We start from the raw sequence: 26,493 nt of genomic DNA, 5'->3' as shown, positions 1-26,493 counted from the left end.
GGAAACACCTACGTGGTACTTACATAGGTTGAACCACGCAAGTTGCTAACATAGTTAGCAACTATGGTTTTGGGAAACGCACCCCTGGTAGGCAACATAATGAGCTAGCCAATCAAACTCACTATGTATTCAGTCACATCTTTTGAATGGCGAAGAAGAATCAACAGAACACAGTGTTTGAGGAAGCCAAGTTGCTTTTGCAGGTGGCTATGAACCTCTTGGACCATCTCAGTAATGCACAATTCATAGAGAAAAACAGGCTGCTCTGGTGCAGGATAAATCGAAAAGAGGAACACACCAGAACTGCATTGATTACGTTGCTGTTGTACCGTGTGCACAACTACATACAATGTCCAGCAGGAGGAGATACCTTGCATGAGACTAAAAGTGGTTTTCATGGCATTGCTGGCATACCTATCATTGTAAGCGCAGTGAAGGGAACCCTCACTTCTATCCATATAGTATTTGTAGCCCCTTGATTCCCACCTGCTACTGTCGAAATGGGTTCTTGGCACTAGGCTTAAATGCCCAGATAATATGCAACCATCAAGGACATTATACAGACGTTGTTGCGAAGTGGCCTGGTAGTACACAGGATGATTATATTTGATCCAGCTTTGGAGTGTGTCAGATGGAAAAGTATGGTGGATATCGTGGTGGCTGGTTATTGGGAGACATCAGGCATCCTTAGCTAATATCCGTGATTCTAGTGTCCCAAACTGTGGCTGAGAAGAGATACACTTCACACCAAAGAACACACATTGCTGTAGAGGGTGCTTTGGGCATATGGAAGATGTGATTCTGGTTCCTACACAAGTCTTTGGGAGCTCTAAGATTTCCTCCAGGATGTTGATGTGCTATTTTTGTTATGGGTAGTAATTTATGTTGCACAATATTGCAGTAATTATTTTATTAAAATAAATTTTGACCACCTCCTGAATAACTTTATATAATTTTAAGGCTTCCTTTGTGAAGTGTTACGTCTTTTTCCTATTGCTGCTCATGCAGCTTTTTTTATAAGGACACATTACATTTTGAGCCTATTTTTATATTTTCAAGAAATAGTGACTTATTGTGGTCTTAATTATGGTTGCTATGGTTTCCTTTTAGCCTCTTACTGGTGGTAAGAGAATGCATGACAAGGATAGAAGGTTTGATTTGGTGGCTGCAGGTTCATGAACAATGAACAGCTCCATGGTGAGACTCAATCTACCCAATCCGCATCTATGATCATGATCTGTAATCATTTGAGAGATACCCTGAACTAGTCATCTGGCCATAAGGAACTGGCCTTTGTCAAAGTCACTCAGATCTTTGCCCCTGCCTATGTCTTCTACACTCAACATGTTGGCTAAGAGTACCGAATGTCAGCTTACCGTTTCCCAGCCCTTGAAATGCACCATTTGTACAAGAGAGTCAACATATGATCCTAATCTTGTTGCTTGTCGATTTCAGCAGTTCCATTAAAATAAGGTCTTCTTATTCTCTTATTCTTATATGCTTCATGAATAGTCATAATGCTTTGGTTCATCGGTGTATACTACAGCTATTGATCAATGGATGGACAGATCAGAAGGATTATGATGGGTTCGTTTTATAAAGTAACGTTATCATGTTGTTATGTTTTACTTTTCATTCCATCAATATTATAATTTTTGTCTGATAGAGCAAGAGGTTCTATAAAGAGTGTGTTTAGTTCCTCTGGAATTTGAGGAACTGCTGTATATGATACAGAGCAATTTAATGCTGCGTTCATGCAGCTATTAGATAGACTTAACTCCAATAGATGTTTTCATCTGAAAAGATATAATTTCAGAAAATGGAAATCCTCTTATTCCTAATTTTTCTTGTTTAAATGTTCTTGCTAAAATCGTGATCAAAGGTGCAGAATTTCAGTGCCTGTGGGCGACACTGAAAATATGGGTCATGTTATGTTGAAATATGGGTCACGGCAGACTGATAGAACCTTCTGTAGTGACGCAAAGTCGAAACTATAAAATGGCCTTTTGGTGATGCAGACACGATCGCTGTCTTCGGCATTTGTGACCAGGTTCTGAGTGTGGAACAAGACCTTATGTTTCATCACGGATGGGAGAAATACAGCCAGTGGTCTATCCCTGGTATATGCCCTTCATTGCAGTTGGCATTGAAGGCCAAACAGAAAGGAGGGAGGTGTAACAGCACTAGTAGGCCAGATAAGAGCCCTTGGTATATTGGGAATGTGGTTAGCTAGTCTAAAACCTAGGAGTTTTACTATGAAAGTGAAGTTACCTCAGGATGGTATAAGAAAGTGTACATACAGTATATACATAAAAGAAGACTGACATTTATTATGAATCTGAGGAATAACTTCACAGGCTCTGCTGCTTTTAGTGCGATGGAATCACATGACTAAGGGTGGTTAGTAAAAAGAGTAATTTGAAAGCAATGATTAAAATCAAATCTTAGGGCTGCAGGAAGAAAACCCCCCCCCCCCCACAAAACTGGAAGAACATGCAGGTCCACAAAACCGCGGCCCTGTAGGTGTGAAGTAACAGTGCGATTCACTGAGCCACCCAACCAAAAAAGCTTTTTGAATTTTTGCATTATCTTTAATTTGTTTACTTTTAACAATTCACTCTCTGTCTCTATGACAAGATTTATGCAACATTTAAAGTGATTAGTTGTCATTGTTGACAGCACAGCACACAGCAACAAAATGGACCCTCTGTATTTAACCCATATGTGACCTTGTGACGTAGCAGAGGACAGCTAATTCAGCGCCCAGGGAGTAGTGCTTGGGGGTGATGCATTGGTCGGGGTATGTCAGTGGTACTCAGTTCTACATTTTTGTATTCCATCGAGGATCTCACACTTTATTGTGTAAAGAATACAGCACTTGGGTGGGGAAGACATTTGAAGAATTAATGTCTTTGCATTTTTTATGTTGAGCTAACAAGGACAAAGTCATATTACCTACCAGGTGTGCCTTTGGAATGTAGGCTAAATGCAGATTTATCAGCCACTGCATTTCTACAGTAAAGTATCATTCTTTACAACATTGTTGAAAACAACTGTAGGCAGAGTTTGATGTTTGCAGTTGTGGGCATATTGCATGCCTTATGTGTCAATGTATGCATTTGATGCACGCATAACCTATTTTACCTACCTAGGGTATTTAGGGTACCAACAAACCATTTATGCAAAGGTGCTAAGTACCAGCATAGAACACAGTACAATGCTGTTCTTGCCATTTAACTGTAAGTTCTACTTGGGTGACTAGGGGTGGCACCCCCCCAGCACTCATACAATACTAGCAAATAAAATCAAAAAAGCAAAAAATAATCTTACAATGGTCCAAAAACAACACAACGTTTACATTTCGCTATTCTGCTATTGTTTCACAAAGTGACAGAAATTGTGATGCCTCCCCAGCATCTTAACATACTACACTTATAAAATATTCACGTTCTCAAGTCAAAACTGTAATCGGAGCCAGCTATTGTCAAACACGCCAATTAACTAGGTCACACGTGACAAGTGAAGTTCCTCCCTCAAAAGGTCAAAGTACAAAACGTTTGCCTTCCCATTCAGTTAGATTAGAGGAGGGACACTGGAAGTCTACAGATTCTAAAATACTGTTAGGAGTCATTAGTAATTTCGCTCTCAGTAGGGACAGTTGCACGAAATCTAAAAAAGTATTCGTTATTTTATGAAGTAGTACTACACACTCGGTATAGGCTAATAAGCAGTTATCTTTGTTAACCACAGAAAAAAGGAGTGGAATTAGATTAAATTACCCGTGTTAGGATTTAATTACAGATTCGCAGACATCCGTAATTGCCTGGTACACCTAGTTTTTCTAAATACAAAAAGTGATAAGAACTTCATATCTGAAACTATAGCAGTGAATGCAATGCAAAAATATGCAGACGACGGCGTCTGAACACGGTTTAAGATACCGAGCATTATTCGAAGGTTTGCTGCGTAAATCGAGAACGTGCGTTGTTCCGAATTGAAACACGGCTGAAGATGACGACAGGAAGTTGTCACTGCATAAGAACCATATTTGGAGAATTGGGACGCAGCCTCACTATGTATTTCCGGGTTTGAAGATCACATTATTACCAAAGATTAAAGATGGATTTAAAAAATTTAGATTAATTACGAATCAAATGATTGTACTCGTATACCATATTATTATTACCAAATACTCACACTGTAACTCCAGATAGCTAAGCATCAGAGAATTTGCCGAACCACTGAACCGGTGACGTCAGGTAGCAGTTCGGTCGAATAGGTTTTCGTCGCTTTTTAGCTATCGCATATCAAACGGAACGTGCCCAGCCATCTACCTGGTTCCATTGCAATAGTTTAATATCCATTCTTAATTACATCTATTTTTATTCGTCTAATATATCCCAAGGATGTACAGCGGGCTTCCCAGCGGTCTCTCGTACAGTGACTCTGAATCCGATTCCGAAGACTGCAAAACTCTTTCACAGAATGAAACAGAACACAGACACGAAGCAGAAATGAATGATTATCAGCGCGATCACACTGTGTTATCTGATCCTACAGAAAAGCCGGCTTCCAGTGACACAGAGGACTGCTTACCTGGAGTTTCTCCTCAGCTGTGGCAAGTACGTGTTTTACTAGTCATAACTACGTATGGCAAGTAGTTTTGTTTTTAAGTTATTTTAAATAATAATAAGAATTATTATTAGCTTCATGTAAACAAATATGTATATTGTAACATTATAAAAATGTAGTTATGTGTTTGTTACATCCTAACAATTAAACTGAAGTAAGTTTAAAACATTGGAATTGACTCTTTAAACTTCAGGCCCTTTCCTTCCCTGTTTTTTAGATGTTCTTCCTATAAAATTCTATATAATCTTAGTTATGCACACATTAGCACCGAAATGAAAGGATATTCTTTGACCCTGTAAATAGCTGAGGCAGAATTTAAGTGAACTTGGACTTACTGGCAAATTTAGAAAACTTTAATGTGTGGCGGTGTATTCTGGGTTTTAGTGTGGGACCTTTCATTCTAAGCATGCTTCCTAAAGGGAAAGTATGCGCTATGCGGGGAATTATCTGGGCATCCATATCCAATACATATTGGCACTGCAACACAAGAAGAACAATTCAGAATCAACAATTAACCTTAACTGCATTTTGGATTTAAATACGTTAAATAATTAAGCTGCGTAATAGGCATATGCATGTCTATGCTGCTTTTATAAATTGTTTAGTTGCACAGTTTTTTAACGTAGATTTTAAATTGACTTTAACATAATATTTCATTCTCCAGATTTTGGGCTATGTTTAGTGTGGAGTTGATCATATCCCCATAACACACCATACTAAATGCATAATAAACCGATTTCCTTGTCAGATGCATTTGTTTTACATTATGTGAATAAATTTTAGGCCTCTGTGTATGAATGTAAACCTGTTAAAGTGTATGTTTTGTTACCATTGGCCACTTTAGTTTAAAAGTACTGATTGTAAAGTTACACATCCAGGAGGTTGTTGCAGAACAGTTGGACTGAAATTATGAGACTGACTAACTGGAATCTGTTAATAGAAGCTTTCTGGCATTATGATGCATATTTTTATAGCTTGTATACTAAGCATAGTGAACCAGTTGCAGACCTTCACTGAGCTGTGGTTTTAATGCAGTTTACTTGTTCATGCCAAAACATTAGTTAAATAAAGGAAAATATTATTGTTCTTAGGAATTAAAAACCAATCTAAAAGATAACTGATAAAGGTAACCGAGTAGTCTGAAGATTTGAAAAATTCTTAAATTGTTGAACAATATAGAACTATATAAATATGCATGTACTATCTTCTGTAATTTTCAGTTTATTTTTTGTACGTATGTCAAATGTATTACCAGATAAGAACTGAAATAAGTGGTGGTCTAATTTTAAATTAAGCCTTTATGGAGTAAACCAAAGGAATTTTCTGTGATGACTGAAATGTACAGTATCAATTCTCTATATAATTTCGAGCTAGCTAGTTATAATATTTTGAATTAGCCTTGGAGAAAGATTAACTCAAAAAGGAAATGGGGAAAAAATGCCAATATATGTATTGATCTTAACCTATAAAATATTTTTTTCTTCTCCAGGGTAATACAATAAATGCTTTCTTTTTTCCTCCTAATTTCTTTATAGTTATGTAATTTTATAGTAATGTCATTTTTTTTCTTTCAGTTATAAATGTTTGCCTTTATGTTACAGATTTCAATTGAATCATAAACTTGCGTCCAGCCTTGAATAAATTTTTAGCAGAAAAAAACACTGAAGATTATTGCTAATGATTAACAATTAATTGAAGACTTGGTCACTTTCTAAAAAAATTAGACACGGTTTTCCCAGTCAGTCACTGCCCATGCAGTCTGTTTTGGTGTTGATTCTGTTAATTGTGGTAAGCAGATTGGGTTGTGAAACAGCCAGTGTCAGCCCTTTTATTACGGTGGATTATGTTAAATTTTTACAAGCATGGGACATTTGAAAATAATTCCCACCACCACCCTGTTTTGGATAAGCTGTCATAGGGGATGGCTTGATGAAAATTCCATTCTTGACCTAAGACGGCATGTTTCTTGTTTGTATAATTTGTTATCCATCGTTCTCATATGAAGGTCGGGACCGTGCAGTGTCCCAGCATAAAGGACAGAGAGTGAAAGCGCACTCAGATCTCAATTCTGCTGTAGTCTATGCAGGGAAATTATTCATTTAAAAAAGAAAATGACTGAAATTATATTAGATTTGAATGGCCCTATGACTTGCTGCATATAACTTTTGTTTATTAAAAAAACTGCGTATAATTCTGCGTATGTTTTTGTAAAATGTAGCCTTGCTTTATGTGCTTGTTGTTGCTATGTGCAGTGTTTCCATTGCATCATTGTGTTGGAAATGTACCATTGTTTTATTAATTGTTTTAAATGGAAATTTTAGATGTAAGAATTGCCCAGATAAAGGAGTTGGTGGTGGTGGTGTTAAGTGCTTGTCAAAATCGAGTTGCCTATTCGCGATGTTCGCTGTGCTTGTGTCCATCTACATCTCTGCACAGATAAGAGGCATGATGTTAGTAATTTGCCAGTGGTTTGCAGTCTGTTTTCACACGTAACATAACACCAACATTGTGGTGTCTACATGGCTGGAGCTGTAGCTAGTTGAAATTCAGAATTGAGTATATTAAAACCCTGATTTTCCCCCCCCCATTTTGTTTATATCATTATTGTACTCAACTACACTTTTAATATCTACTTAGTGTTAAGCCAAAAAGTTGTGCATTTATTTGAACTGCTCATTGTTTTCGCCATCGAAAGTGTCATATTTATTCTTTGAATTTGTCAATTTTGATTAATATCAAAACATTTTAGTTCTTTAAAGAATCCCTATATTAGTATATTAGCAGTACTGTGCTTTAATTGCTATACATAAATTTGGTATTTTTGAAATGCAGGTGTAGTTTAAAGGGCTTTGTGTGACTAATACATATTGACATTTTGGTGTAGTAGTAATTTTTATTGGCAATTATCTCATCACATGAATTGTGACAAATGTAAAGCAAATTTCTTTTGTTAGTTGAGTAAAGCAGGTTTCATACATGTGTTATTGTTATAAAGCTGAATCTACATGTTTGTGACTCTGTGTGTATTATCTTGTCTTTTTAATCCAGAAATTTAGAGAACTTAAGAAAAAAAACCAAGAGCTGAAGCTACTTGAGGTGAAACGTAAAAGACCAAAGAGACATAAAAAAGGTAGAATCATTCAATTTCCAGCGTAACAGTTTTCATTTGAAAATACTTACGAGCATTAACATCTATAAAAGATTGCAGTTTGTGAATGGAAAACTATTTATCTACACGTGGTTATTGATAGGCTAATTACCATGTATTTTATTTGTTTTATGGGAACGTAACGTGCATCTGTATACCTGTTTACAATGGTGCTTAAGTTTAAGTCTGCAGAATTAAAGTCTCTGCTTATGAATTAAACAAATTAGATATATAGAAATATGGGAGCTTCCAAGCCCCTCCCCTTATGAATTGCAATGTTTTCACTTTGGTATTAATTAAACTTTTTTGAGATTTTTAATTGTATGTAGCGTTATCTGTATTTTCTACCTCTTCAAGACTTGTTTTATACTTTATATTTAAGTTGATTTTATTCCTTGCGGTGTGTTTTTAATTAATTTTAATTTCATTAATGGAATTGGGGGTTTACTGTCGTCATTCAAAAATTCGGCAGCTGTGAGGAATATGATTGAATGCTTTATAGTCGGTATACTGTCTGTCTGTTTGTTTGCTTAATAGCAGTCCTCATTGAGTCAGGGTTGTCACTCCACCATATCTTGTGTATTGACTCTCTCCAACTTACAACCTATGCGACTTACAATTGGTTTAAACATTGGTTGTATGTAGGAATAAATTTTGGGCAGCCATACCCCTTGATAGTGCTACACTGTCTAGTGTGCACTGTGCACCGTACAGTAGTTGGCGCAAGAAAGTACTGTATATATAGCAGTGTGACCATCCAAGCCAGTATCATTCTCACACCTAAAAGACTATGCGATTATATTATTCTGAAATATATCCAATTCTGTGTAGAACGGAACTCAGCCATAGATTCGGGATAGTCTTTTTGGTTGTAGACGCTACATTTACTTAAATTTCACACTCATTAGTGCATGGTCAACAACTTTGAGTTTACTTCAAACACTGTCAGTCTTTATCATCCTGGTAGTAATTCAGTTTATGATTTAATTATTTAAGTTGTTAACTTCTGCATTGCTTAACTGAAATCCAAAGACAAGTTTGAAACTTAGGTGTAACACTTTAACACCATGCGACTACCCACATTTCCGTGTTCAGTTCCATGCTCAGCTATGCCATTAACATTGGTATAGTACATTGTTTTGAATTTGTGTCAACAATATTATTTCTAAAATTAACCAGCAATACAAAAACACTAAGCTATGAAAACTTGTATCTTTGCCTAAAATGTATGAGTATGATTTCTTTCAGATTTTTCAATAAATAAAAAACGTTTACTGTTTATATTTTCACCATTTATATACTTCACCCTTTTTGCCTTTATATTCCTAAAACAGGTGATAAAGCTGCCAGTGAATTGGAATCAGAGAAGAAAAGGTAATAAACATTGCAAAAAATACATATAATTGAGCATGATATGTTAATGGTCTTATTGTATATTAACAAGCTCACTGTATGTGTCATTGTAATGAGCACAGACACCATTTTCATACATTGTCATGCTTGTTCTCTTTCTGAGTGTTACGCTTGTCTTATGTAGCCTGAAAAGTGCTTGTGTCTTTAAAGTTTGTGCAATAGACTGAACATGTGTCCTGGTTTCTCCTGGCTTGCCGTCTGGGCTTCCTGGTCCGTAGTAACCCTTTAATAGTAACCCTCTTTCACAAATCTGTGCAATATCTCTACCGGGTTAAATATGTGCAATATTTCTAAAAAAAAACTTGCAATGTGCAATAACCTGCTCTGTTCTATATATCACTTTTTCTCGTACATAAGAATTACTTTAAATGATTTTTATTTTGTTTTGTTTTGCTTGTAATCTATTTTTGCATTGCAAGGGACTGCACACAATTTTCGTTATACCCTTGTATAATCACAATAAACTTAATTCTGAATTTAATGGATGGATTTTGGCATGTTTTTGTGACTTTAAAGGCTGACATATCTTAGTCAGAGGGGCAGTGGTAACAAATTTTCATACCTCGTAACTGACTTTTTTTGCATTTTACTGTGACAGGAGCGAGCAAAAGATTATGCTTAGTAATATTAAAGATAAGTAATCATTACATTTGACAGTCTCTGATGTTTAGATTTAGGAATGAGTGTATTTTGTAAAGTTAAGGATGGTTAACATGCCTATAACCAGTAATACTTTAAATGTAGAGAGTTAAAATAATGTTTAAAGATGTTCTTGTCACTTATCAGTGCTGCATAACAGTAATTATAAGGCATTTTCACACCATTTTTACATTCTTTTTCCCAGAAAGCTTCAAGCTGAGCATGAAGAACGGTGGAATAACCTTAAGCAATATTTTTCCATAAATGATAGATTCCAGCCCCCGCCTTGTAACAGATCCAGTGTAAAGGTAAAGACTTATATCATTTTATTATTTTATAATTAAAAAATGTATATCGACGTTATTCCCTGAACACGAAATTTAATGTTGGTTTCAATAAAAATAAAATAATAGTAATTTGATCTGTGAATGTTATTGGCTCTTTGTTAGGAATGAAATATGACGCCTGTCCAACTTCTTAGCATTTTTTTCCTGTCAGTGCTATGGAGATGAGCCTGGAGCCTCAACACATACCTGACGTCACATAAGTGGCAAAAAAAAACCCACTAACCATACCCATATAGACTAGGCCTGTTTCATAGTTAGAGCAAATTGATTTAACACAGTGGCACACAGATGTTTCACATGTAGTGATATTAATACTTCCGATTTAATGTCAGCTTCTATTCAGTTTGTACAATGTGATAAAATTCCAAAAGAAAGAAATGTAACGTACTCAACAGTTAACGAAAACCCTAAAATTATACGGAATAATATTGTTTTTTTTTCTCTGGGATTACTGGGAAGTGCTGTGATTAGGGGTGTTTACCCTGAAATCGTTGGTGGGCCCCTCTAGATACTGCCCTTCACTTCAAGAGGTTGAAGTGTAAGTGATACATTTACAGTGTATTCTTCTCAATGGCTCTAAACATCCCTAATAGACCTTGTGACCACTGATTAAGTTTGATTTAAGTAGGGGTAATAATAGCAGTTCTCCATCTCCCACTGTAATTTAATCCCTTTGTTATATGACATTTGTTGCCAGTTTCTGAAACTGGAGCAGATGTTCTCTGATACCCCTTTGTACTCTGCTACCTTCGCACGTTGCTTTCTGCTCCGGTCCTTCTCTCTTATTTGTCAGGCTTGAATCTTCCCATATTTTAAATGAGATCTAATATGCCGTCCGCCCTGCTTGCTGTATTCAATGAAAATAGGGAAAAGTCCTTCAGAACTTTGAAACTTTGTGAATGTATGAATAACAAACAATTGATTAATTTCACTAATCACTGAGAGTCTGGTTATCATTTGTCTAGGTTGTCCGGGGGCTACTTTCACGTGCAGCAGTGTATATAATTCTTCTCAGATGACAAAAAGCCCTGCAAAAGCATGTCAACATTGGACAAAAAGGGGAGCCGTAACCTCAGCAATAACTTTAGCTTAAATTTTGTGCAACCTTCCAGGAACCATGTTGCGTTGCATACTTTGACTAACGTAAAACAATGCAGAAATGCAATCTAATTGAAACTGGGTAAAACGGAAGTATGTAATGACATTAGATACATATCCTTAAGTCATGCATTCCTTTTAAGGTTGGTTTTTACACATTTCCGCACTGACTTCTAATTAATCTACTACGCTTCTGTTAGCATGTAAATGTGCTGCTGTTGACTGAAAGAAAAATGTGATTTACGGTCATCCGTCTTTCATATTTAATTATCCAGTATAGAGTCAGAGTGATGATTTGCGTATGAAATATATTTAATGCAGGAAATGTGGTAAGGACTTAATGTCTAGCATAATTATACTTAACTTTTTAATATGAATGTACTATTTCCAGTAGAATCCAGTTCCGTCTATAGTATCCCATTGTGAATGTCGAAATGGTTATTTCTCAATGTAAGCTGTTCAAGAAGTTTAATGGTATATTAGAAAGTGTTTTATCTGCAATTATTTGGAAATAAAGTCTGACATTCAATTAAAACCTTTTAAATAGTTTCTTGAAATGTTGTTCTGAGCCCAAATTATCTTACTGAGGCATAAAATTAAGTTTTATTGCTTTTTTTGCTTAGCAAAGCATAAGTAACTGAAGTTACCTCAAAATATATCTGTACAATTTATTTAAAAAAATTAGTTATTTATATATTAATTTGAGTAAAATTTCCTAAACTTTTTCAAAGAGAACAAATTAATTGATTAAATATAACAGAACTGATATCAGTATACACCATTTTGTAAATGTTGCTAAATTATTCCTGAGAATTTTTTTGTAGGTTTGTTATGGGTGTACATTTGCTTAATTGTGAAAGTTATTTAGTTTATTGTTAATAAGGAGTAAATTGTGTATAATGTGTGACTGTGTGTGCATGTGTGTGTTCTGCAGTGGGCTGACATCCTGTCCAGGATGTCTCCATGTGTCCCTATGTCATGTGCCCTCTGCTCTCTGGGATAGGCTTTGCCCTCCTATGACTCTGTGTTAGTGTGTTACGGGTTGCTGGTTCAAATCCCAGCATAGGCATACTGATTTTACTGTTGGGGGCTTCAGCAAAGTTAATGTTAATACAGACTGACTGATGGATTTAACTTTCTATTTAAATGTGGTGGTGTGGTGGCTCTGTGTGTAGTTACATTGCTGTTTCATACCTCCAGGACTGAGGGTTCGAATTTCAACTCTGCTCTGTATGTTTGGGGATTGCATGTTTCCATTGTGTGTTCCCCCAAGTGCGTCTGCTTCCTTCTGCAGCCCAAAGGCATGCAGTCAGGGTGTAGAATCTCAGCTTTTTGCTTATGCTGCCAGAGAGAAGTTAATTGATGACCAGGATAAATGGCTAGGAGATGGATGGATGGATGGAAATTCCTAAAGACATCAAACAATTGTATGAATAACTGTGTCTAAAAGAAGTAGTTGAAATCCACAGGTCTTTATGGATGTAAAGTTTTGTTCCGATATTATTGCTGACATTTAATCATTTCTAAACAAGATAATCAGAAACTTTGGGTGCTATTCCCACTGAAATTAAAACAAGACATTCAGAAATCTCTTTGAAATTGAAATATTGAATTTTAATATTCCCTCACTTTGCTGTTGATTAGTAAAACAAATATCTGCTGTTTCTGAAAATGGAAGCTTTTAAATTCAAGTATATTCTTAAAATGTTTTCCGACCCCAAAGCGAAGCTGAATTTAGTGGTGCCCCAAGTGGTTTATGTCCCACAGCCGACCTTTTAAAACTGCACTTCAGCCACGAAATCCAAAAATCTTGGAAGCATTTTAAACAATCCAGCACATATGTAATACGTACACTCACCGGCCACTTTATTAGGTATTTATTTGCTAGTACCGGGTTGGACTCCCTTTTGCCTTCAGAACTACCTTAATCCTTCGTGGCATAGATTCAACAAGGTACTGGAAACATTCCTCAGAGATATTGGACCATATTGACATGATGGCATCACGCAGTTGCTGCAGATTTGTCGGCTGCACATCCATGATGCGAATCTCCCGTTCCACCACATCCCAAAGGTGCTCTATTGGATTGAGATCTGGTGACTGTGGAGGCCATTTCACTACAGTGAACTCATTGTCATGTTCAAGAAACCAGTCTGAGATGATTCGAGCTTTATGACATGGTGCATTATCCTGGTGGAAGTAGCCATCAGAAGATGGGTACACTGTGGTCATAAAGGGATGGACATGGTCAGCAACAATACTCGGGTAGGCTGTGGCGTAGCAACGATGATTATTTAGTACTAAGGGGCCCAAAGTGTGCCAAGAAAATGTCCCCCACACCATTACACCACCATCACCAGCCTGAACTGTTGATACAAGGCAGGATGGATCCATGCTTTCATATTGTTGACGCCAAATTCTGACCGACATTCTGATCTGAATGTCGCAGCAGAAATCGAGACTCGTCAGACCAGGCAACATTTTTCCAATCTTCTATTGTCCAATTTTGGTGAGCCTGTGCAAATTGTCGCCTCAGTTTCCTGTTCTTTGCTGACAGGAGTGGCACCCGGTGTGGTCTTCTGCAGCTCTAGCCCATCTGCCTCAAGGTTCGACGTGTTGTGCGTTCGGAGATGCTCTTCTGCATACCTTGGTTGTAACGAGTGGTTATTTGAGTTACTGTTGCCTTTCTATCAGCTCGAACCACTCTGGCCATTCTCCTCTGACCTCTGGCATCAACAAGGCATTTTCGCCCACAGAACTGCCGCTCACTGGATGTTTTCCCTTTTTCGGACTATTCTCTGTAAACCCTAGAGATGGTTGTGCGTGACAATCCCAGAAGATCAGCAGTTCCTGCAATACTTAGACCAGCCCGTCTGGCACCAACAACCATGCCACGTTCAAAGTCACTTAAATCACCTTTCTTCCCCATTCTGAAGCTTGGTTTGAACTGCAGGGGTTCGTCTTGACCATGTCAACATGTCTAAATGCATTGAGTTGCCACCATGTGATTGGCTGATCAGTAATTTGCATCAACGAGCAGTTGGACAGGTGTGCCTAATAAAGTGGCCAGTGAGTGTATGTGAGATACTGAGAGGCATTTAATATTCCTTACGGGGTGTTTTTTCCTGTATTACACTTATTTTCAAACATAAGCAAGTCATATATGAAATAATGTATCCTGTACTCATGTACCATATTTATGGATTTTATTTATGACCTGACTCCAACGTGAGTTAGATACACGGAAATGATTCAATAAATTTTTCCAGTGAAATAATACTATAGTAATTATTTGCAATTTTTACTCTTCCTAAAAGTGTATGATATTGCTGAGAAATTACATGTTTCCACCAATCAGCTTCATCTTGATCTGAGGTCTGACTTTATGAATATGGTGAACTTTTTAGGAAATCATTCGTCACCTGAATTGAGATTATTACAGTTTTCATTATGCATTCAAACTGGTTTAATTAAAAACCATTACTTGAATAAATGCACAGATAATTGAACCCTTCAAAACAAAACAGAATGAAAACATTAATTGAATTATTAGGTGCAGAAAAGGCTTTCAACAAAATAAATTAGAAATTTCTATTTGCAACCACAGAAAATTGGCTTTGGAAAACCGTACATTCATTGGATAATAATATTGCAAAACTTGCCTATGGCCACAGTCACTGCTAATGAAATAACATCACAAAGCTTCACATTATATATGGAGATCAGGAAAGGGGCCTCACTCCTGCAGTCATTGTTTACACTCATTACTGAAACTCTTGCAACTGCAATACAGCTAAATATCAGCTGTAAACATCACACCACCAATATAATGATCAGCCTTATAACTGTATCTAGAAGACCCACCCAGTTCTGTACAAATAAGCCATTAATCTCATTAATGCATTCTCTGCAATGTCTAATTATCCTGTAAATTTGCCTAATTCCATTGGTGTACCACTGTGTAAATTACCAATATGAAAACTGGTAAATCAGAAAAAAAACACCTTGCTTCACTAGCAAGATTAGGTACTAGTGTTGTTACTGCCAGTCAGCTACTAAAGAACATAAAGGTTATCTGTACCATAGTGTAAATTTTCGGAAAAAAGTTAGAGATACCTACCAAACGTATCACCATTTGCAAAGCACACGGAACCAGCATACCTCTTCCTCTATGCTACACAGTAGGCACATGCAGAGAACATCTGTTCATTTGAACAATTCACACTCGTCAGCAACTTCACTACTTCTGTTTGTAAAAAATCACGCATTTAAACATAGACTTAATGTAATTACTCTTTAATCAAGTGTGTCCAAACGTGACTGACAGTGTATGCATTAAATATATGTTTTCCTGTATTTGTTTCCCCCAGTCAGGTCTAGAAAAGAGCATTGATTTGGCCATTACAGAAGGTGATTATGGAACTGCGGAGGAACTGAGTGACCGACTTGCCACTAGAGAGGTAGGTTTTACAAGATGCAAGTGGAAACCCAACCGTACTTTGAATTATGGCAACTGATAATATTGACTGTTTTCATGTCTTTTTATGTGAAAAGTTAAATACTGTTTTTTTTTATTATTAAATTTAAACAAGGGAAAAAAATTTTGAGTTTACTTCCAGTCATCTCTTTGGAAGTGTAGCAGTATCCAGATTTGTTTTAGTGATGTTTTTATTGCGCTCAAGGTAGCTGATAAAAGTATGAATTGTCGTTTTTGAAAATACAAAGTAATTTTGCCTGAAGTTTTAAAGCTACATATGTTTTTAAATAAAATAAATGAACTTCTTGAAGGAAATTTAGCCACACTCATACTCGTATTAAGCACACCCGAAAATAGTTCACATGCACTAGTGTTTCCATGTCTTAGCAGACTGTGATATATATTTGTATATTTTATTTCTGAATCCATGCTATTTTAATGCCTTTTTCACTATATTAATCTACTACAATAGGCTAAATATCTCCACCCAATAGCCTGCTATCTTGATGCACACAACTTAATTCTAATCATTATGTAAAATAGCAACAATTGGTAAAATAGCAATTACCCTGGTAAATTAAGCCCTAGTACTTAATGTAGAATGTATGCACTGACATCACTTGCCCACTGGGCCATGCCCCCCTTAGACGGACTGAGTGGCAAATCCAGCTGGGACATGGCTTGTTTTAGTCAGGGAAACTGTGAAAAAAACATTCATCTGCTTAAATTTAAAGCAATTGGACTCGACAGAGATCCATACAACTCCCCAAAGGACCAATGGACCATGGACATTGATATGTGGCCAGGAATCAGGTTGCTTGACATTTGTATGTATACTGTGTACAGCCTCCTCATTTAGCACATGGTTGCATGGTCACCTTGCAGCCACTTCCTATTTATATTTTAAATTTGATGTCTTTTAAAATGTTTATTATTCATTATTATTATTTCTGGTTTTTTTTATTACTTTGAATTCCATTTCTTTAACTTGTTCTATTTCCTTCAGTTCTTTTTGTACTGTGCACCAGGACCTGAGGAAACACATTTAGCTCCTGTCCGCTGTACTGTGTGTTGATTTATAGGAATGACAATAAAACCTTTGAAATTTAAATTGAATTGAATTATATGTACCTGATTTCGACGCCAGGGAAATGCACAAAGCAAAGCCAGAGGGCAAACAAAAGGCTTGACGCTTGGTTGTACTTCAAGGTGGGATTTGATGACGAAATGAAAGTGACGAGGACACCAATGGATATTCTACTTGCATGTGGACAGCTCTGTACAAAATATTTTATTTTATTACAACTTGTATATTGAAATTCCAACTGCAGATCCATGTTTCGGAGTCTGGATTCCAGTTGTTTCTGCAGATCGCAGCGATCCATTTGCTTCACTTTTATTTATTTTTCAGCAGTTGTTAAAAATATAGCTTTGATTTCTTGTTACATCGATTTGTGCAATCAGTCTCACAACAGCTCTTTCCTATTTTAGGTGTTTTTTGGCAGCATTAGTTAAAGAAATGGAATTCAGGTTAATTTTTTTGCCACTCAGTGGGTGTAACTGCAGTAACAACTGCCTACTGTGACTTCATGTGCATACCCTCTATTTTTGTTCTGTAACTTAATGAACTATATGTGCTTGCCAGTTCTATCGTTATAATAGTGTTAAGTAGTGCACTTATAAGTGGGCATTCATTGGAAGCAGCACTGTACCTGCCAGTAATGGAATAAATGCCAATAACATAATTTTACGATTCTTAATGTAATAAAAGTCGATAATGTAATAACTGGCTAATAATATAATACATTTTCTGTACCAATAACGTGATGAAATTTTTTACTGAATGTAATAAATTATTACGATTGGCCAAGTATTACATTATCGACATTTATTACACTAAGAATTGAGAAATTTATCATGTTTTGCCATTTTATTACATTATTGGCAGATATTACATTATTGGCAGCTACGCGCATTTATGTCTAGTCAACTCCTCAACAGTTTGTAATGTGCTACTTGCCTTGTACATAGCTATAGATAAAAGTTTCTGCTAAATAAGAGTAAATGTAGTGCCATATCGTTCATGACTAACTTGGGACAAAAAGTAACATTAGTTGGCAAACTACTTGATCGGTTCATATAATCGGCCATATTTAGACTGATTAGCCGACTGCCAGTTAGGAGCGATCAACTGATCAATCAATGCATCCCTAGATTGTGCCTGTGAGCACTTCCATTTTGCTTGTTGTACAATATGTGTATTTCAAGTAGTGAAATAAGCTTGCTGTATTTCCAAGTTTAGTTGGCATGAGTTTTCAGACAGTTTATAGTACAGAGTACCAGTCTGTTTTGTGTTGAACTTTGACCCTAAAAAGTGTTTCTTTGGTTTTTAAAGTGCTGCTTTCTTCACTGACACTTAGCGTTTCCTCTGAGGGACCACTTATCTCCCATGATATTACCAAAATAGTACCTTGTGACATGCCCCTCTAGCTTAATCAGCCTTGCCGTCTGCTGTATGTAGGTTGTGCATGGAATTGCTTTCATTTCTGTGATGTGATGTGTGGCTCATGTGTACTGTCAAGCAGTGTGTACCTTATCCACAGTTTATCAAAGTTTCTCATTTTCTTATCATTTAAATTTTATGTGACGATAAGTCGATATATCGTTTGTTGCCCAGCCCTGCGTCAGACCCATTAACTTTAGCCAGCTAACGTTGGTTATGATGCTGACTGAATGGAGAACAAGATGCTAATTCTCTAGTGGCATTATGAAAGACAGTATTATTATTCATGCCTTATCAGCATCTTTAATGGATACAATTCTTTCCTTAGACTTTTCAGTTGTTGCTCTCTTTTTATATGCTTTCTAATTTGTGCATCCAAAAGCCATGATTCAATGATATACATAACTGTAGCTAGACGTTTATTGCTATCCTGTTGGGGGGGGTTATTGTTCATGAGTCCTAAGACTCAAGTGCAAGTTGATTCAGATGTGCACTTGAATGACTCCAGAGTCAAGTCTGAAGTGGCAGATATGCTCCACTTAAGTGCGACTTGAGTTTGAATTGCTGTTGACTCCTTATCTCTGGATCTTTTTACTCTGTTTATTCTATTTGATCTTTGATGTGACTTATTACCATTTGACAAAAACGTTATATGAATGAAAATATACACCTGATTCAACTGAGAGAAATGGGCCCAAAATTGACGCAGCAGTACTAAATGGCAGCCGAGGATGCAAAGGGGGACTGCAGAAGCCATCTTGTGAAAACAGTAAATCTGAAAGTATTGACCTTTTTCGAAGTCTAGTCTAAAGCTTGCAAAACAGCTTCGAAAAGGCCTATCACTGCTTAAACAGCTCATGGCTGTTTCACTGGTCATTGGAAGAAACAAATCAAAACTTTCTTTTGATGACCATAAGGGAGCAAAGACACTATAACATTTTAGCATTTACTCCTCATTGTTATATATCTTGCCTTGTATTTATTCACTGTCTATTCTCAAATCAGACACTTACTGTCAAGTCAAAAAAGCACTTAAAAAGTTACACAATTTTGAGTTGCCCATATTCTCTCCTTATCAGTGTGGACACGCCTACCTCGCTTAACCTAAAAAAGAAGGCAAGTCTAAATAATTTATCAAGAAAGAATACGGAGTTACTCCCTCAGTGATTTTGGCAACAAGAACATTCAGAACTTTTTAACATTCAGCTTTATTACAGTGGGGGATCCCTGATCTAGTGTATGAAGTGTATGTTTATGTATGAAAATACGGGACGAATCGTGTCCCGTAATGGTTCAAAAGGAGCATTTCATGATCCACATGGAATGCAGAGCATGAAGAACATGAAGATGAGGGCATCTCTCTCTCACTCTTGTCGGAACGCAAATACCTGCGCTTCTGCTTAGGATTGCAAAGGCGAACTACTTCCTTTGAACCTTTTTTACTCATTTTAATTGAAAGAATTGTATTTTAATCGACCAGTCATTTAGCCTACTAGGCGCGTTGACAAGGACGATGTCATTTGAATCTTACCTAATGGTACTAAACTTGTATATACACTTCTGGACAATCAGCCAAACCTTAATGTTGTGCACGTTGGGTCTGGCCATTTTTTTGCCCAGGGGTCTACATTTCTATATGCTGCTGTTATATAATTTGTATGTAATTATATAATCATTCACATGTGCTTTGGATTATGACGTTTACTTCTAAATGTATGACAAATGTAAAGTTTAATTTTGTTATGTGCATGGGTTTCTGAAAACTACAATGTTACATTTGGCCATGTAGAGGTATGTAACTTACTGCGGCCCTCCAGAGTGCATAGTGAAAAATACAATTATAAGTGCTTAAGTCAGTGGCAGAATGTGCGTAAGGGTCATTATATGCAACACACTTTGCACATCTAGCTTAAGCGCAAGTAAATCCCAGTCTTACGTTGATGGGAGAACACATCTATGCACTTTTTTTTACTTAAGTGCATGAGAGAATCAACCTTAATTGTTTCTTGTGTATTGTCATTGTGCCTCCAACAGTAGCAAGTAAGGGCTGTCATGTTTTTCAAAAATTAAGTTCGAACGAATTTCAAATGTCACGCAATTCATTTGAATATATTTGAATACCTGTAACCCTGCATTCCCCCCCCCAAAAACAACAGAAAAAATTCTGCATCACAGAATCACTCTTTTCAATATTAAAACAGCCTGTCAACGTCACATTTGTACAGAGCCCTTAAGAGAGGTGAGAAATATTTTTTTTAATAGTTTTCTGTTCACCCACGATTCGATCTCTTGTAATAATTTTGAGTTGCGTCACTAATAATGACTGCACTGTGTCCGTTTAAAGTGCAAAACAGAATTAATGGACTATTAAGTATAATCCTAGAAGATACAGACTTGTCCCGTTAAGTGTGCTTTAAGCATTAAAATATGGGGCACAGCATGCAAAATGCACACCATGTAACTTTCTCTGTGTGTGTTTTTATATGTATTTGTCAGTAACTGCACTGCATCCGTTCACTGGAAGCGACTGTAAACAAGACAGCTGGGCCAGTGAACGAGAAGTGCGCACACAAACATTGCATAAATAAAATCATAAATTGACTGTCAGTCCAATCTATAATGCAAAATCAATTGCTCATCTTTTGGTTCTCCCAGTCACGGATCACTCTTCTTGGCGTATGTTCATTTTCTTAGGCCATGTTGAGGTTGAAATACTGTCAGAGATACCTTAAGTTGTTTTACTTACTGTCTTTTGTGCAACCGTTTAATGAACTCTAAGGAATTCCTTAAGTATAAGACTAAGATAAGGAGAAAACCTTAAATACTTAAGTGAACATTTTAAGGAGATCTTAAAGAGAAGACTTAAGGATGTTTTATGCAATTGGCCCTTGATTCTGAAAGATTCTGATTAAACTTAATGCTGAGGGAATTGAAGTTAACCTTGGCATCTTGTCTTTGATTTTTTTCCCATCCTGTAGAGCCCAGTCCATTACATCTTATTTATATTTAGAGTTTATGATGAGGACGAGTGACCCAGGAAGAGTTATATATTTGGAGAAAACTTTCCAAAAAGGTGTCTGCTTCATTATAATAAATAATTATCTTGTATGTATTTTTACATTGTAGTAGCTCCAGTAAAGCTATCAAAATGTGTTTATACTTGTTAAGTGTATGTAGTCTTGTAAAGCAGGAGAAGAGTAACTGCAGTTTATAAGAGCAGAATTTGTAAGACCTGTAATTAAAAACCATATTAAACAAGATATACAGCAGTGGTCAGGATATTCTCTTAATGGTATGGCAGTCCATTACTGGACAACCATCCACATGCACCAAACCTATTTCACCAAGTCTAAGTTTTATTTATTTGATTATATGTTTGTTTATTTGTAACAAAAGAAATCTGTAACCTTTTAATTTGGACCTATAACCTGGATATGGGCTATATTTTGTATGTCTACTACTGGGTCTGAGTACTAGGTCTAAGAATCATTGTAGTTTAAGTTCTTTGTGGGAAGATTTTAAATACATACCCACAAATTGTGTTTCATTTTTATATCCACAAAGATTTTTTAAATTGAATGGATTTTTTTCTTAACAAAAAACAACATATCTGAGTGGCAAAAAATAATTTTGAAATCAATTGATACAAAGCTTTATCAAAAGCTGTGTAATCTAATTTGGATTATTGTATTTCATTAATTACTTAGAAAACCATACATTTCAATGTAGATTTATGCTGTTTAATTAATTACCATGTTTTCTTTTTTTTTAATTAAAGCATTTTTAAATTAAAGCCCATAGCAAAACATATAATTTGTTTGTAATTACTCTTTAATTGGTGGTAGTGGAAGCTTAACACCTTCTGTTTTGTTTTTCATGATTGCCATTTTATTACTAGTCAGTCATTAATTAAACTGCTTTCTAATTAGCTTATAAAACTGTTGATGGCACATTATTGTAAGTGTGAGTTCAAAGCTTTCTAATAAGCCTTGCCTACTCAGAAGAATAAGATAAAGGGATGAGCACAAAGCCGAAAAACTTTCATAGTTTTTTTTTCCTTTCCCTAAATATGTCCTGTAAGTTTAGAAGCAGCGTATTTAAATGCCAGAAAGACAGTTTCTCGTTCTGTCTCCTTGCATGTAGGCAGTAATGTTGTTTGCAAAACAGAATGGCACCTAAATAGCAGAAGATTATAAGTCGATATTGTCATTGTGCTGGATTTGTATTACTTGTGTGTGGCTAGGAGTTTATTGCAAAAATTATCGTAGAAGTGAAGACATTTTTTTGCGGAATGGTCACAGAGTAAGTCATACTAGATGATAATAATGTAAATGACTTCAAATTTTGTTTTCTGAGTTTTAAGATGCATTAATATATAAATAAGGGTTTCATTTTTATTTTACGGGTCTTTTGAAGTTTGAAATTGATTTTTTTATATTTTATTACTTTTTTAATACCCATTTTTTATCTCACTTGGTCATTTGGTTATAAATATAATTAATTTTCATCAATTTCTTCCCCTTAGAATTCTTTTGAAATGTGTTGGCAAGACATTTTTAATGAATGACATGGTAGTAATATGCATCGCTGCATATATGTGCAAAATGAAGTTACTTAAAAAGTAAACATGTAAACAACAAAATGTTGATTATAGTATTTTTTTAGACGAGAATGCTGTTTATCTACCCCTAGTGGACAAAATCTGCAGTAGTATATTTGCGGGAGTTACCTGATTTTTAGGTCACGGCACTAATGTTGGCCTTGCGTACCACCTGCCCTTTTGTTTTAGCCGCCATCAGCACTGTTAAACAACTTTAAGGAAAGATAAAAATGCTACTACATGGTGGCCTTTTCTAAATGTTGGAGTAGCCTCTGAATTTCTCTTGAACAAAGAACGTATGAGAACATATATTATTATTCACCCGCTGTTTCTCCTTTGCCAGTTTATGATATGAAAGGATTTGGCATTAAGAAGTATGCATGAGAGGGGAGGGCAAAAATCCTGAAAAGTGGATCAAAAAGTAAATGAAAAATAATGTCATATTACTGAAAATATGAGAGGCTAATTTGTCCCGACTTTTTGCTAATTTTGTTCCAGCCATAAAAAGAAGAGCCGTCACCTGCTCAGTGCAGCGGCGATGACAGTGCCAGTGATCCATGAAATAAGCTGCCGCTGGCTTTGTTCTGATAAGAATGAACAAATCTGCACAATGTACTGCTTAGAATCTCATTTTCATACTTGCATGCAGGCTAAAAGAAATAAGCTGTTTGCAGGCTTGATTAATCAGACATTTGAGGGTGTTTTTTTTTGTCTCTTTGATCTGTTCCGTCTCCTAGGTAACTTGGTTGACATTAATGTTGTGCTCTGGTAAAGACAATCAAGAACTGATTAAAAAAGACCTTTACTGCTTTAAATAGCTACAGTTCTCCGTATTTGAAAGAGGGGGGAAATGGTTATTATTTTGATTTTGAGAAATATTTGAAGAAATGTTTAGCATGGAACGTTTTGAAGATATTTGCATAGGAAATATCCCTTTAACATAAGCACGATATATGAGTAATCCTTGTGTAGAACAAAAAGGAAATAAATTTGAAATAATTTAGCATGTTCTAGATTGTTTGTTTTTGCTGGATATGATATTTTCTGTGAAAACAACTGGGGGGGGAAAAAATCTCTTTTCGTCTTTCACCACAGATGTTTCAGCCCTTCAACACTGCACAGTTCTCAGAAAAAACCCTTCAAAAAATCTTTTCGTTAATCTACACTTAACATAAGCATGATCTGCCATTATAACTTTGCCTTTTTTACCAACATCTGACTAGAAAACATGATTTACAGGTTTTAAACCTATAAAAATGTGAAGAATTAACCGACTGCCACAGTTAGCTTCAGGTTATGCAGATGCTTTTACAAATCTTCCGAGTGATTCTATAGATGAATGCCTCGAGGGCCCAGCCAGAGCCAGGCACTTACAGCCAGCTAAAGCCCTTATCTTAAATCCAAGCAAAGTACCATTAATCTTTTTGAAAGACCTTTATGGCTTTTAATGTATCCCAAATTAGAACATTTTATACCCTTGGTTCCTGAAATATGGTGATAAAAAGCCTTTAGAGTTTAATTTTTCCTGACTACGCGCTCTGACCTGCTTAATCCCAGCATACATTATAAGATATTTTAGTTTCAGTCTTTCTAATAAAGTTTATCCCAGTTAATTATTATTGAAACATTTATTTTTTTCCCCCCTGTTTTTTTCAGGTGCAGAAATTATGATACATTTCTTTATTACCCCAAGAATTTCCTCTTCTTTGTATGTCGTAATCCATCCAGAATTTGTATTTGATTATACTGAATATGTGAATATTATGCTGAATTATAGTAATATTTAGTGATTGTTAGAATTTAATTTATTCACTTGTTATCCTCCAAAATCTATAAAAAGGTGCGATGAAGGGTTGGTATTTTTCTCCCTCGCATAGTCCTTTTCTATTGGTTTCACTGAAGGTGTATAGTGTGAATTTTGCTATAATAATGGACATATCGCACATGTAATGGTATTATAAATGACACGCAATTCAGGTTTATCATTTTCCCCGTCAAAGGCGGCATAGGTCTGCTGGTGGAGAGGAGTGAGATTTGGTTATTTGATGAGGCTTATTGGCTCGAGAAAGCAATATTGTCTTCGTTAATGTTCTTTTTGGAAATCAAAGTATCAGTCTTATCACATAATAGTAATCAAACTGATAATTCTGAGCACATCCGACTTATTTTGTTCGGCATTTAAGATTTTACCAGGAAACCCACACTGATGTTCAAATACATTAATTATTTCACTGCTGTAGCGTTTTGAATTTGTTGGTAATGAAGATTTATTTTTTTGTTTGTTTCTCTTTTCAGCTCATTTTATTTTCCATAATGGTGGAATATAATGCTAGATTGCTGTAACATTATGAGTTGCTTTTTGTTCCACGGGCACTGTAGAAGGTGTGTGTTCCAGGATGACTGCTTTACATTTGCTAATGGGCCTTGTCTCTGTCTGCTTTTCAATAGCTGGCCGTGAAAATCGCGAAAGCCACAGATTGCCGTGACTTTGTGAAAACCAAACAGGAAGCAGCAGCTTCAGGGGAAGCCCAGAAAAAGAAGAAACAAGTAGCTTGGGGGTTAGTCATGTTTCTCGGATTATTTTTCAGTTTCATTAAATCAAAATACATTTTACACACCACATTTATGACAGCCTTGGTGGCTGTTCTTCAGTTTTCACTTTTTAAAATCCAGTGTCTCTGTGGAAAAAAGCGCTCTGTCAGTGGTGAATCTTGATGCAATCAGTTCCAAAAGGCAGTTTACAATGTCCTACCTATTTGTTTTCATGTCATTAAAATGTTACTGCAAATGCAGTCTTGATATTAGAATTACTGTCAGAAGAGATCATCATCCATAATATTATTTATTAATAAACCATCACCTCGACCATACATTTCTATATCGTATGGCAGTGTCCCTCAACCCTGCCAAATTGTTGCATAGCTAAGTGATTTTAAATTGTGGTTATCTGAAAATTAACATTAATGCTATTCTTTTAATATCATTTCAGATTTGAAGCCAAGAAAAGATGGGAAACTAAGAGCAACATGGGCTACATGTGACTTCCAACGTATAAGATTTCAATATATATATATATATATATATATATATATATATTACATTTATAAGGGACTTTTAGTTTAATTGCTTAGGAAATACTGTAATAATTATTTTATATTATGCAAAATGGTATACTGAAACATACGTGATTTTTGTTTATTTTTTGCATGTAAATAGTTAATGTAAATGTTGCATAAGGAACAGCTGTAATGTACAGTTGACACAGTGCTTTGTGTACGAGGACTTAATTCATATGTTCAATTCATTCATATATATTGCTGCATCTGAAAGAGAAACACATCACAATAAATCACATTTTATAAAAATCTTGAAATACTTGTCAAATTCTTGGAATTAAATTGAGAAATGCTGTTTCAAAACTTAGGCATACATCAATTCAATGATCTTCAATAACCAGTTCATTGAAAATTGCCGGAAATCGCCATTTCAATCAGATGATCTTTGATACTACACATCTGCAGAAGCATTGATTTAACGTGTAATTGTAGAAGATGATGTTTTACAATTTATGCATGAGACAACCAGAGATGACTAGAAGTTTCCAGCAACAGCAAGGATTTGTCCCTAGCCTCACCA

At 35.9% G+C, this 26,493-nt stretch overlaps 1 protein-coding gene across 1 annotated transcript; it reads left to right on the top strand.

Moving 5' to 3' along the window:
• The first annotated feature begins 3,877 nt into the window (after positions 1-3,877).
• On the top strand, positions 3,878-26,230 carry fam204a (family with sequence similarity 204 member A). The gene is made up of 7 exons (XM_049008706.1): positions 3,878-4,622; positions 7,681-7,762; positions 9,115-9,154; positions 10,038-10,140; positions 15,648-15,737; positions 25,306-25,415; positions 25,847-26,230. Exons 1-7 carry the CDS (start codon positions 4,407-4,409, stop codon positions 25,896-25,898), a joined length of 693 nt encoding a protein of 230 aa, XP_048864663.1. The 5' UTR covers positions 3,878-4,406; the 3' UTR covers positions 25,899-26,230.
• Positions 26,231-26,493: the final 263 nt, after the last annotated feature.

Source organism: Brienomyrus brachyistius, chromosome 3 (assembly GCF_023856365.1).
Source record: "Brienomyrus brachyistius isolate T26 chromosome 3, BBRACH_0.4, whole genome shotgun sequence".
Lineage (NCBI taxonomy): Eukaryota > Metazoa > Chordata > Actinopteri > Osteoglossiformes > Mormyridae > Brienomyrus > Brienomyrus brachyistius.
Note: the sequence above shows the minus strand (reverse complement) of the source record. Positions and strands in the feature narration are given on the sequence as shown.